This window comes from Nomascus leucogenys, chromosome 18, assembly GCF_006542625.1.
Source record: "Nomascus leucogenys isolate Asia chromosome 18, Asia_NLE_v1, whole genome shotgun sequence".
Taxonomy (NCBI): domain Eukaryota; kingdom Metazoa; phylum Chordata; class Mammalia; order Primates; family Hylobatidae; genus Nomascus; species Nomascus leucogenys.
The window spans coordinates 447,891-460,526 of record NC_044398.1 but is presented as its reverse complement, the minus strand read 5'-3'; the positions used below and the strand labels follow the sequence as shown (position 1 = coordinate 460,526).

Sequence of the window (12,636 nt, the reverse complement as noted above, 5' to 3'; positions counted from 1 at the left end):
AAGACCCAGGATACATAAACAAAGGCCGCTTCTTTGGCCGCCCTGGAAGTCCCTGCAGCCTCCCATCTGGAATCCTGGGGTCTGTCCAGCCCCTTTCCAAACACCCCTTCCCGCACCCCCACCGCAGGCCAGCGTCTCGGGCCCCGTCTGTCATTCGTGAACAGCTGTCCAGGGGGCTCCGGTGGCAGAGACACCCCGGCCGCTCGCCGCTCTCGGCCTCGCCCGCCCAGTCCGAGTGGGGGCGGTGCACCTGCGCATGCGCGCCCCTCCCCCGCCGCCCTCTCCCCGCCCCTCCCCACGTGACGCCGTGGGAACCCGGACCCCAGCAACTCCCGGTGGGGGCAGCCGCCAGGCGCCGGCCGGAGATGGGGGTCCGGGGTGGCGGGAGAGCAGGAAGGATGGGGAGGGGACACCTGGCTCACGGGGTCCGGGGGTCCCAGAGGAGAGGGTGGGGGAGGGAAGGCCGCCGCGAACGGGCTCCCGGGGTGGGGGTGGGGGGACTCACCCGCACGACGTAGGAGACCCCGGGCCCCAGGACCCTGGCGTCGGGGTGTAGCCAGCCGTGCGCGGGTTTGGGGATGAAGCTGCCCTTCCGGATCCACTCGGCTGCGGCGACGGCGTCCCCGGACCCGGCCGCCCCCCTCGCGCCCCGCGGCCCCCGCGGCCCCGCGCCCCGACAGCGGCTGAGCGCCGGCAGGGGACAGGGCGCGGCGCAGCGGGGCTCGCAGGCGCCCAGGACGGCGGCCGCCAGCGCCGGGACGCCCCCAGGGCCCGCCGGCTCGGGCTGGGGGTCCGCGCCCCCCGAGGCCCCAGCCGCCCGCGCCGCCGCCGGGCCGCGGCCCAGGAAGCCGCCCGGGGCCGCGAACTTCCACTGCGGCATTCGGGGCAGCAACGCGCAGAAGGTGGTGGGCGCCTCGGGCTCGGGGGGCGCCGGGGGCGCGCGCCCGCCCGGCCCCTGCGTCATGGCCGCGGCCGCCCGCCGGCGCCCGCCCGGGCGCTGCGCCTGGCGCGGAGGAGGCCCTCCCGCTCCGCCCGCTCCCTCCCGCCCCCGGCCCGGTGATGTCATCCGCCCGGCCCAGCGCGCAGCCGCGGGGGGCTGCGCCCCTGGGACCCCGGCCCTCCTCGTCCCGGCGCCTGGCCGCGAGGCTGGGGAAACTGAGGCCCTCCGAGGGCACCGGGCGCTGGCCTGGAACCCGCAGCCAAGGCGGGACGGGGCTTTGAACCCAGACCCCCGTCAGCGACCCTCCCCGCTGCGCCCCCCACCCCCGCCCGCGGCCCAAGTTCCCAGAAGGACCGAGCTGGAGAAGCTTAGAAATCACATCCCTTCTTTCCCCTATTTCCTAGTGGGGAAACTGAGGCCCGGGGAGGCGCGGCCAGGGAAAAGAGAACCCCAGACCCTAAGGTCAGCCCCTCCCTCTCCGTTGTTCCAGCTAGAAGATACCTTAGGGTCACCCCTATTTCTTAGTGGGGAAACTGAGGCGCGGGGAGGGGAAGGGGCGCGGCCGAGGGCTCACAGACGAGGTTCAGACCCAGGAGTGCCGGCTCTCGGAGGGGGGTGCTAGGAGCGGAGCCGGGCCCCTGCTCTGCGGCCTGTCTCGGCCTCAGTTTCTCCGGCTGTAACCCAGGGGAGTGGGCTGGAGGGTCGCGGCCCTTCCTCCCTCACTTCTGGGGAGCCCGGTCCTGCACCAGCTCATCTGAGCTCTGGGCCTCAGCCTCCCAGGCCGGCCGCTCCGTCCCCACCCTCAGCCTCTCCGAGACCGGCCGCACCTTCCCTGGCCTCAACGGTCGGTTCCTTCTGCACCAGAAAACGGGGTGTCCCTGTCACCCAACATCCTGGCCCGACTTGGCCGGAGCTCCCCTGCACCTGCCCCGCCCCAAGCAGGGCTGATTGCCGGGAACAAAGGGAGGGGCCGGGACGCGCTGGCAGGTGGGGAGGGAGGGAGGGGCGAGGCTGCCCGGAGCCTGATCGATAATTCAGAGGATGAGATCACAGCCGGCGCCGCCCGCGGGGCCGGGGAGGTGGGGGCGAGGAGGGAGGCGCGCGGCCGCGATTGGCCGTCTCTGCCGCGGCGCGTGTCGGACTCAGATCGCCCCTGCGCGTCCGCCGGAGGAGCGGATCGTGGGCGCGACTGGTCGGGGTGGAGCCGCGGCTGGACCTGCGGGCGATGTGTGTGTTGTGCGCAGGGTGGACGCTGTGTCTGGGTGCGTGTCCAGGCATATGCAGGGGATTCAGGCTGCTAGGTCGTGGGGTGTGTTCACCTAATGGGTAAAGGGTGGGACAGCTTTGGCGGCCCCAGAGGCTGAGGGCTGTGGGCTGAGGAGAGAGCAGCCCCACCACCCCCACTCTGCGCCCTGCATGCCTCCCAGGCTGCATCCCTTGGGGAGGTCCCGGGGCAGCGTCGGACCCTCCCAAGCTCCAGGATTAGGGTCTTTCTGGATGGGAGGTTTGTAAGGTGGTCCAGGTGCCATCTCTCCCTGGCACACAGAGGGCTCAGTCGCACGGCACCCCCAGTGTGTTTCCTTCCTGTCCCTTGGAGACGGTGGCAGGAACTGAGTCCAACGTCCAGGGTTCAAATCCTGACGTCAGACTGAGGTGGGGGCTCACAGCATGCCCCAGGACAAGTGTCCAGTCTTTCCAAAGCACCATTTCCTCTCAGTAAATGCCACCTGGTCCTGAGTTGCTGTGAAGCTTAGATGCTCTTTATTAACATCCAAAACATAGCAAGCAGCTACTGATGGCAGATATTAGAATACCTCAAGCTCCTATACATCCTTCAAAACCCAGCTTCAGTATTGCCTCTACCAGGAAGCCTACCTGGCTGCCCGCTCAAAAGCTTGGCTCCACCTCCAGCCTCCCCTCGCCCTGGGTCTCTCTTCTGGTCTTTCTGACCCCCAGGGCGCTGGAGGGCTACGGGTCTGGATCTGGAGGGCAGCGTTCAGGTCTCCTTTCTGTGACATCAATAGACACGTTAAATGAGCAAGCACGTGTGATGCTGACAGCTCTCCAGCCCAGGAAAGGTTTATTGGCTAAGCAACTGTAGAAGGCAGAGTGGGAAAGGCACAGGTCTGGCGGCTGCCTCCAGCCTGAGTTTGGGCTGGGACCGGGGCTAACCCACGCTGTGATGGGGATCCAGGCCCTAGTGGGCTGGACGCCGAGTTCTAGGACACAGGAAGCTCCGTCTCCAGCCAGCTACTGGGGAGGGCCGGAAGGTGTCCCTTTCCCCGCCTGGCCTGGCCTGGCCTGGCCTGGTGTGACCTGGAAGAAACTGGAAGAAACTGGGGCACTGGAAGGGGACTCACCCTGCACCCTGCAGAGGGCCATGGGTCACAGCCCCCAGGGACTGGAAGGGTCAGATGTCCTAGAAGGACCTGGACAGTTCAAGAAAGGGGAGGGAAGCCTCCTTTCCCAGCCCTTCTCGGCTTCTAGCCCCTCCAGCCAAGCCAGGCCCCAGGAGAGGCCCGCCCGCCCCGTTCGCTGTGTGGGAAACAGGCCTGGCCTAGCAGCAGCGGCCGGGCAGCCTGTGCCCCGCAGGCCGGGAGGGTGTGGTGGCGGCCATGGTGCTGGCCCGTTTGGAGTGGCGGATACCCATAGAGAATGCTGGAGCCCTGACTTTGTTCACGGTGACCTGCTCTGGGCAGTGGGCGCCGGGGCCGGGGGTCTCCTCCAGGGGGCGCGGGGCCCGGGGCCGCCCCAGCATGGTGAAGGCAGGCAGGCGCCGGCGGTAGGTGTTGGTGTCTGGGCTGTCGTACTGGCCCGGGCCTGGTATCTCCGCAGGATCCTGCGGGGGGCGGGCGGGCGGTGTGCGACCCACCACCGTGTAGCTGGGGCTGCTGGGTTTGGTGAAGATCTGGGAGCCCCACAGAGGGGGCATGGTGTAGGCATTAGGGGCAGGGGCTGAGGTGTCCAGGGGTTTCGGGGGGAGGCGGCAGCCCAGGGTGAACGCCGGCGGTGTCCGATGGCGCACAGGGGGCACCTTCTCTGGGCTGTAGGCCCCAGGGCCTGGCGTCACCTCCGGACCTGAGAGAGTGGGGAAGGAAGGGTGGCACTGATGTCTTCACCTGCCCGGAGACCCGGCATGGTCCCCACTGCCCACATGCATCCTGGAGCTCACAACGCTTCTCAAGCAGCCTGGGTGCCTTTCTCTCCCTTCCCCATCCTCCACACACATGGTGTGTGTTCAAGCCTCCAGGACTTTGCCCAAGCTGGACCCAGGGCCAAGCATGCCTTCATTTTCCACCCCTCCTCCCTGCTGCCTTCCCCATACCATCCAGGGTAGAGCCCTCACAGCCCTTCCCAAGCCCCGCAGCCTGGGTTTTCCCTTCTCTCCAGACGTGAGCACACTGAGGTGGGATGGTCTGCACCCGCATCTAACTGCCCCACCAGACTGGGATCTCATAAAAAGGAAGGCATGTCAAATCTACTCCAACTCTCCAGCAGTTGACTGAGTTGATGGGTGAACAGGATAGGTAGGAGGTGAGTGGTTGAGCGAGGAGTGAATGGTTCATGAAGGGATTTGTAAATGGATGGATGGATGGATGGGTGGGTGGATGGATGGATGGGTGGGTGGGTGGATGGATGGATGGGTGGGTGGGTGGATGGATGGATGGGTGGGTGGGTGGATGGATGGATGGATGGATGGATGGATCGGTGGGTGGGTGGGTGGGTGGGTGGATGGATGGGTGGGTGGGTGGATGGATGGATGGATGGATGGATAGATGGGTGGATGGATGGATGGAAGGATGGATGGGTGGGTGGGTGGATGGATGGGTGGGTGGATGGATGGGTGGATGGATGGATGGATGGATGGATGGATGGATGGATGGGTGGATGGATGGATAGATAGATGGATGGATGGGTGGATAGATGGATGAGTGAGTGGGTGGATGGGTGGCTGGATGCTAGGTGGGTGGATGGATGAGTGGACTGATGGATGGATAGATGGTTGGGTGGATGGTGGAAGGATGGGTGGATAGATGGATGGGTGAGTGGATAGATGAATGGATGGACGGTGGATGGGTGGGTGGATAGATGGGTGGGTGGGTGGATGGATGGATAGATGGTGGCTGAGTAGGCAGGTGGATGGGAGAATGGAGTCAGGCAGGTGTGTCAGCTGTGCGGTCAAACTGTTGGGTGCCTGTGAAGGACACTGCTGATTTGCCACAGTCCCCATTCACCTCTCACCTCCTGACACCTAGGACAGCTGCCTCTGTGGTCATGTGTGCCCAGGGCCTCTGTGACCCTGACCCACTTCACTCATTCAGTTCTCCCAGCCCCGGTGGGCACTGGAGTGGCGGCCTCTCCTCCGTGTCCCTTGGATTTGATCACTCCAAAGACTGCATTCTAAGAACTCCAAGGATAAGAGGGGGAGGGAGGACAGGGCAGGGGAGTCGCTGAGACCCTGGAAAGCAGGTCCTCGTGCAGCTGCATGGCCCCAGTACTCACCCCGGGGCTTGGCCCGGCCCTGCATGGAGTAGGCAGGGGTGCAGCTGCGGCCAAAGCGTGTGACTTTTGGGTCCAAGAAGTAGATGGGGCCTGGGCTGGTGTCCTGACGTGGTGCTGGGGAGAGGAGCCCAGAGGGCTGAGAGTGATTCTGAAGATGGGGCCGGCCCCACCGCCCGGCTGCAGTGTCCCTGTTGGCCCCAAGACACTCCCACCCGGTCAGAGGCCACCCCAGCCCCATCTCGGAGTGGTCACCCCAGGGGCCCTGAGTTGTGGCTGCCTGAACTGGGTGCCTCAGGTCTCTGTTCTGACTCTGTCTCCTCACAATCAAAGTGATTCTGCTGTGCTGCTGTTTGTAGCCACCTCTGTCCCTCTAACCTGTGCGCAGGTGTGGGCTGGAGAACCAGCTCGTGGGTTTGTTGGAACTGGACATGATTAGGCTGGGTGTGGGGGTGCACACCTGTAATCCCAGCACTTTCAGAGGCCGAGGCAGGAGGCTCACTTGAGCTCAGGACTTTGAGACCAGCATGGGCAACACAGCGAGATCCCATCTCTACTAAAAATTTAAAACTTAGCCAGACATGTTGACATGCACCTGAGGTCCCAGCTCCTCAGAAGGCTGAAGGGGGAGGATCACTTGAGCCTGGGAAGTTGAGGCTGCAGTGAGCTGTGATCGCGCCACTGCACTCCAGCCTGGGCAACGGAGCAAGACGGAGACTCAAAAGAAAAAAAAAAAAAAACTGTACGTAAAGAAAGAGTAACAAGAGCAACTGGGCTCTGAACCACGGCTTCGGCTTGTTGGCAGGTCGCGTGCTTAAGAGAGGGGCCCGGCGTTGGACCACGTTCAAATCCAGCAGGGCCTCTTGTGAGCTGGTGACCTTGGCCAAGTTATTTATCCTAAGCCTGTTTTTCTCATCAGTATGTTGAGAAAATCAAAAAGTGAGAGGATCCACAGAAGGGAGTGATCCTGGGGCCTTGCACTTCACGATTGGGACCGTTTGCTGCTTTCACCATTGTTGCCCCGCCAAAGCACATCCAGTGACAGATGCGCAGGCACCTGCGTGTAGCAGCATGACCGGTGTTCACGGCCCCACAGACCGTCTGTGCACACACTCAGTACACGTGGCAGCGAGCCACGGGCGAGGGACGAAACGTCATCCAAACCTTTGCCCTCCCCTGAGGAGTCCGTGGCACGCAGTGTGGCCCAGATACGGCTCCAGACCTCCCCGAAACATCATCCAAACCTTTGCCCTCCCCTGAGGAGTCCGTGGCACGCAGTGTGGCCCAGACACGGCTCCAGACCTCCCTGCCACAGGCACAAGTACTTGCACATACGCTGTGGTCCCCAATGCAGGCTCACTGGCCACACTCCAAGGGTGATCACTGACCCTTAGCCACGGCCTCATCCTTCGTTAGACTGGCAGGAGGGAGGGGGTCTATTTTTAGCCCCTTCCCCAGGCCCAGGGCAAATAACAGTCCCCCAGGACTGGAAGAGGCTGGGGAGATTTTTTTTTTTTTAAGGGAGTGTCTCACTCTATCGCCCAGGCTGGAGAGTGTGGTGGCTCATGGCTCACTGAAGCCACGACCTCCTGGGCTCAAGTGATCCTCCCACCTCAGCCTCCTGAACGCTAGGACCACAGGCATGCACCACCAGGCCCTGCTAATTTTTTATTAGAAACCCTTGATCATAGCTGGGCATGGTGGCTCATGCCTGGCATCCCAGCACTTTGGGAGGCTGAGGCAGGCAGATCACCTGGGGTCACGAGTTCAAGACCAGCCTGGCCAATATGGTGAAACCCTGTCTCTACTAAAAATACAAAAAATTAGCTGGGCGTGGTGGCAGGCGCCTATAGTCCCAGCTACTCGGGAGGCTGAGGCAGGAGAATTGCTTGAACCTGGGAGGTGGAGCTTGCAGTGAGCCGAGATGGCACCACTGCACTCCAGCCTGGGCAATAGAGTGAGACTCAGTCTCAAAAAAAAGAAAAGAGGCCGGGCGCGGTGGCTCACGCCTGTAATCCCAGCACTTTGGGAGGCCAAGGTGGGTGGATCACAAGATCAGGAGATTGACACCATTCTGGCTAACACGGTGAAACCCCGTCTCTACTAAAAATACAAAAAATTAGTTGTGTGTGGTGGCGGGCGCCTGTAGTCCCAGCTGCTCGGGAGGCTGAGGCAGGAGAATCACTTGAACCCCGGGAGGCAGAGGTTGCCGTGAGCCAAGATCACGCCACTGCACTCCAGCCTGAGCGACAGTGTGAGACTCAGTCTCAAAAAAAAAAATGAAATCCCTGGTCATAATCCCATCGCCCCTCTGCAGATGCCTGGGCCTCACTCACGTGACCACAGACTTGCCTCAAAGTGCTCACTGTGCAGGGCTTGGCCATCAGGACTCCCCATGCTGAAGCACTGACCTTGGCCTCTACCATGCACCTAGAACCTTCCAGCCTTTGTTTCTGCCCTCCCCAACCCCTGGCTCAGTGCCCCGTGAGAAATGAACACACCCCAGCTCATCCTGACATCACTCATCTCAAGGCCTCAGCCTACAAAGCAGGCTCTGCCTGGAGTTCAGTTCTTCTGGGGGCTCCACCGAACTCCTACTCATCCTACAAAACCCAGATCCCATGCTCCACTTCCAAGACGCCTATGCTGGGCCTTCAGCAAAGTGTGCACAGTCCCCACTGCACCAGACTCCCCACTGCACCAGACTCCCCACGCTGTCCGATCCCCACTGCACCAGACTCCCCACGCTGTCTCTGACCCAGGAGGTGTCCTGAGACTGGGATTTGAACCTGGGAACTCAGATCTGTCTGGGTCGTAGGCTAAGTTCTTTTTTTTTTTGAGACGGAGTCTCGCTGTCGCCCAGGCTGGAGTGCAGTCTCGCAGTCTCGGCTCACTGCAAGCTCCGCCTCCCGGGTTCAAGCGATTCTCCTGCCTCAGCCTCCCGAGTAGCTGGGACTACAGGCGCCCGCCACTGCGGCCGGCTAATTTTTTTTTTTTTTTGTATTTTTAGTAGACACGGGGTTTTCACTGTGTTAGCCAGGATGGTCTCGATCTCCTGACCTCATGGTCCACCCGCCTCAGCCTCCCAAAGTGCTGGGATTACAGGCGTGAGTCACCACGCCCGGCCCATAGGCTAAGATCTTAAGCCAGTCCTGGGGACAGGGGGTGCTGAGGCCTTCACTGGCCTTCTGGGACCCCTTGCAGCTTCCTGAGTCCCAGTGTGTTCTGGGATTTTTGCTCATTCTGAAGGCTGAGAACAGGCTGCTGTCCTGCCCCTCCTCCAGACGCCCCTCCCAGCAGGGCCTCTGTCCAAATCCCCACACAAGACCCTTCCGACGGCGCTCCCAGCCCAGCTGGGGCGTTGGAGCAGCGGTAGAAAATGGAGGGATGGAATCTGGGAGCATTGATGGAGTTACGGAATTTGGGAGCCCGGAGACCTGCTGGCCCCTCAGCGCCGCTAATGAACACCAACAGCTCCCTGTGCGCCGGGCAGGGTCCATGCCTGAGCTGCTTCTCTCGGTCGGAGCCCATCGCAGCCACTACGCCCATTCTAGACAGGAGCAAGGCCACCAGCACGTGGCACAGCGAGCCGGGGCACCCCATGCCCTCCCTCCCGCCGTGCTGCCTGCCCAAGGACAGGAATGTCCACAGAGATACACGACAGCCCTGTGAGATGGGCCAGGCCTGGGGAGCCCCCACCTTCATGGTGGAGAAACTGGGGCTCAGGGCTCAGCCTCACACCGGACAGCACACGTTTACTTTTTTTTTTCTTAAATTTGTTTTGAGACGAGGTCTCGCCCTGTCGCCCAGGCTGGAGTGCAGTGGCGCGATCATAGCTCACTGCAGCCTCGACCTCCTGGATTCAAGTGATCCTCCTGCCTGGGCCTCCTCAGCAGCTGGGACCACAGGCACACACGACCACACCCAGCTTTGCGGCTACTTTTAAAAGCATTTAATCCTCATTTAATGAATCTCAAAAAGGCATCTAATATGCATCTAATCCTTACAACAGGCCTGTATGGAGTCTGTTATTTTTAATATTATGTTAATTTTTTTGTGACTATTGTTAACTTTTTTTTTTTCTTTTTAGAGACAGAGTCTCACTCTGTCGCCCAGGCTGGAGTGCAGTGGCACGATCTCGGCTCACTGCAAGCTCCGCCTCCCGGGTTCCCGACATTCTCCTGCCTCAGCCTCCCAAATAGCTGGGACTACAGGCGCCCGCCACCATGCCCAGCTAATTTTTTTTTTTGGTATTTTTAGTAGAGATGGGGTTTCACTGCGTTAGCCAGGATGGTCTTGATCTCCTGACCTCGTGATCTGCCCACCTCGGCCTCCCAAAGTGCTGGGATTACAGGCGTGAGCCACCGCGCCCGGCCTAGCCAGGATGGTCTTAATCTCCTGACCTCGTGATCTGCCCGCCTCGGCCTCCCTAAGTGTGGGGATTACAGGGGTGAGCCACCGCAGCCAGCTAATTTTTTTGCATTTTTAGTAGAGACGGGGTTTCACCGTGTTAGCCAGGATGGTCTGGATCTCCTGCCCTCGTGATCCACCCGCCTCAGCCTCCCTAAGTGCGGGGATTACAGGCGTGAGCCACCGTGCCCGGCCTACTATTGTTAACTTTTAACAGAAACTGAGTTGCAGAGCACTTAAGCAATTTGCCTGAGTCCAAGCAGCAAGGAATTGCAAACACGGGAAGGCAGGTACAGGTATTCACCCCCCTACTGCGCTCTTTCTCCTTCCATTCTCTTTATCAATGAAAAAACAGAATACTATGCAGCCATAAAAAATGATGAGTTCGTGTCCTTTGTAGGGACATGGATGAAACTGGAAAACATCAATCTCAGTAAACTATCGCAAAGACAAAAAACCAAACACCGCATGTTCTCTCTCATAGGTGGGAATTGAACAATGAGAACTCATGGACACAGGAAGGGGAACATCACACTCCGGGGACTGTTGTGGGGTGGGGGGAGGGGGAGGGACAGCATTAGGAGATACACCTAATGCTAAATGACGAGTTAATGGGTGCAGGAAATCAACATGGCACATGGATACATATGTAACAAACCTGCACATTGTGCACATGTACCCTAAAACCCTAAAGTATAATAAAAAATAAAAATAAAAAAATAAAATAAAATAAAAAAACAAAAAAAAAAACAGAGAGGGACAGCAGCTTGCCTGAGGTCTCACAGCAAGTAGGAGGTGGAGCAGGTTGTAGAGCCCAGCCCTGCCTGCTTCCTGCCACACTAACTGGGGGCCTGGATCTAAGGGGTAAGGAGACCCATCAGTGCTCCTGGGGGGAGATTGGAGGATCAGGGAAGCCCCCAGCCGCCCGCCCGCTCGCCTTACCCTCACTGGGCCTCCGGACGAGCGAATAGGCGGGACTGGCCACCCTGGTGCAGTCGTGGTTGATGAAGCCCACGGTGGACGGCAGGACATACAAGCCTGGCCCCGAGCCTGCAGTCCAAAGCCCTCAGGTCACCGCCTGGGCCCAGATTCCCCGCGGAAGGAGCCCTGGCCCCGCTCCTGAGCCTCAGCCTGGGTTCCCCTCTCCCTCCATGGTGAGGATTGGGGGCCCCGGGGAGCAGGAGTCTGCTGCCCCTCGGGGACAAAATGTGATGCTTGCATTGTGAGTCAGACATGAATCACAGAGGGAAAGGCTGGGGACAGCAGCGCCCCTCACCCTGCGGCACAGACAGGGAGACTGGGGCCTAAGCCTCCCAGTGATACATGGTCACAGGTGGGTAAACTGAGGCCCAGGCAGAGATAGACAGTCACAGATGGGGAAACTGAGGCCTAAGCCTCCCAGAAATACACGGTCACAGACGCCACGTGTTGTGGCTTCTGCAGAATCTCGATGCCACAGGGGTCAGGAGAGACCACAGAACCAGCCGGAGGACCTGGCTTGGGTGTGGGTGAGGAAACTGCGGTGCGTCCTGGGCCCTCACCGAGGCCGGCAGCTGATGTGGTTCCCAGCGGAGCAGCCTCTGCACACGCACCCCTCGCCCTGCCCCGGGTTGTCTAGGGCCCCAGTCCCTGAGGGCCACGCTGGAAACATTCCCTCCTCCCCGCGTCTCCCTCACGATCGCTGTGGCTTTGCCCACCGCTGTACCCACAGCCCCCGGCAAGGGGCCCGGCTGGCAAAGCATTCAGCTTCCGTCGGACAGACACTTACGCGGGGCTCATGGCAACCCCGTGTCCACACCCATCCTGCCGGAAGGAAAACTGAGGTCTGGGGAAGGGCAAGGACTTGCCTGAAACTCCTGCCTCCTGCTGGACTCCCAGAACATTCCAGAAGCCCCAGAAGTAGGGGGAGTGGAGGAGGAAAGGGTCCCACCCGTCCCCCGTGGCTGGCACGCACCGTTCTCCAGGGTGGCCGTCCCACAGGACTTCCTCAGGCCGGTCTCCGGAATCTGGCCCTCCGTCACTCGCCGGCCAAGGGGGCTGTGGCCAGCCGTGGGGCGGGGTCGCAGCTGAGGGTCCCCATGGTGGGCAGGCGATGGCCCCCACAGCACCCACGGGGCCTGGTGCTACCTTCTGAGCCGCAGCAGCTCTGGTGGCCACAGGCCCAGGCACCGTCCCCACCTGCACGGCCTCACCACGCCCACCCACGACCACAGCCGCACAGACGGCCCCTTGTCTCGCAGCAGGGAGTCGTGGGGCCCTGGCCCGAGGCAGGCTGGTCGGCCGGACACTGGCCTGGAAGTGGGCCGGGATCGAGTGTCGGCCAGGCGGCCGGACGGTCCAGGAAAGAGTCCGGTGTCAGCAGAGTGTGTCTCCCGGGAGCCGGCAGAGCTGGGCAGCTGAGGCCAGGGCTGGCCCCAGGGAACTAGACCTGCAAACATGACACCCACAGCCTCGCAGCAGGAGGGCCTGGCGGGGTCGTGGGTGGCGTGGCCCCGTTTCTACACCTGGGGAAACTGAGGCACAGCCCAAGGTCATACAGCAACTGCACAACTCTGGGAGTTTCAACTCTGAGCCAAGAAGCATTCACTGCCTCATCCTGTCACTCATTCCTCCCAAAGCATGTACTGGGCACCTACTGCGTACCAGTCTCTGTTGGGGGTGGTGAGAACTGGACAGGAACAGACGGAAAAGAAGGAGAAGTTCTCAGGATGGGAGAGAGAAAGTCGTCAGTAAACGTGTTAAGTGAACAGAGTCTGGTGTATGAGGAGGCACTGAGTGTGAGGGAA

At 61.0% G+C, this 12,636-nt stretch overlaps 1 protein-coding gene across 1 annotated transcript; it reads right to left on the bottom strand.

Moving 5' to 3' along the window:
- Positions 1-3,497: 3,497 nt before the first annotated feature.
- Positions 3,498-11,930, bottom strand: LOC115831240 (outer dense fiber protein 3-like protein 2). Its single transcript, XM_030798637.1, is given in 5 exon segments — positions 3,498-4,018; positions 5,444-5,557; positions 10,793-10,900; positions 11,805-11,888; positions 11,891-11,930. Coding segments are annotated over 5 exon segments (867 nt in total).
- Between the last annotated feature and the right edge of the window lie 706 nt (positions 11,931-12,636).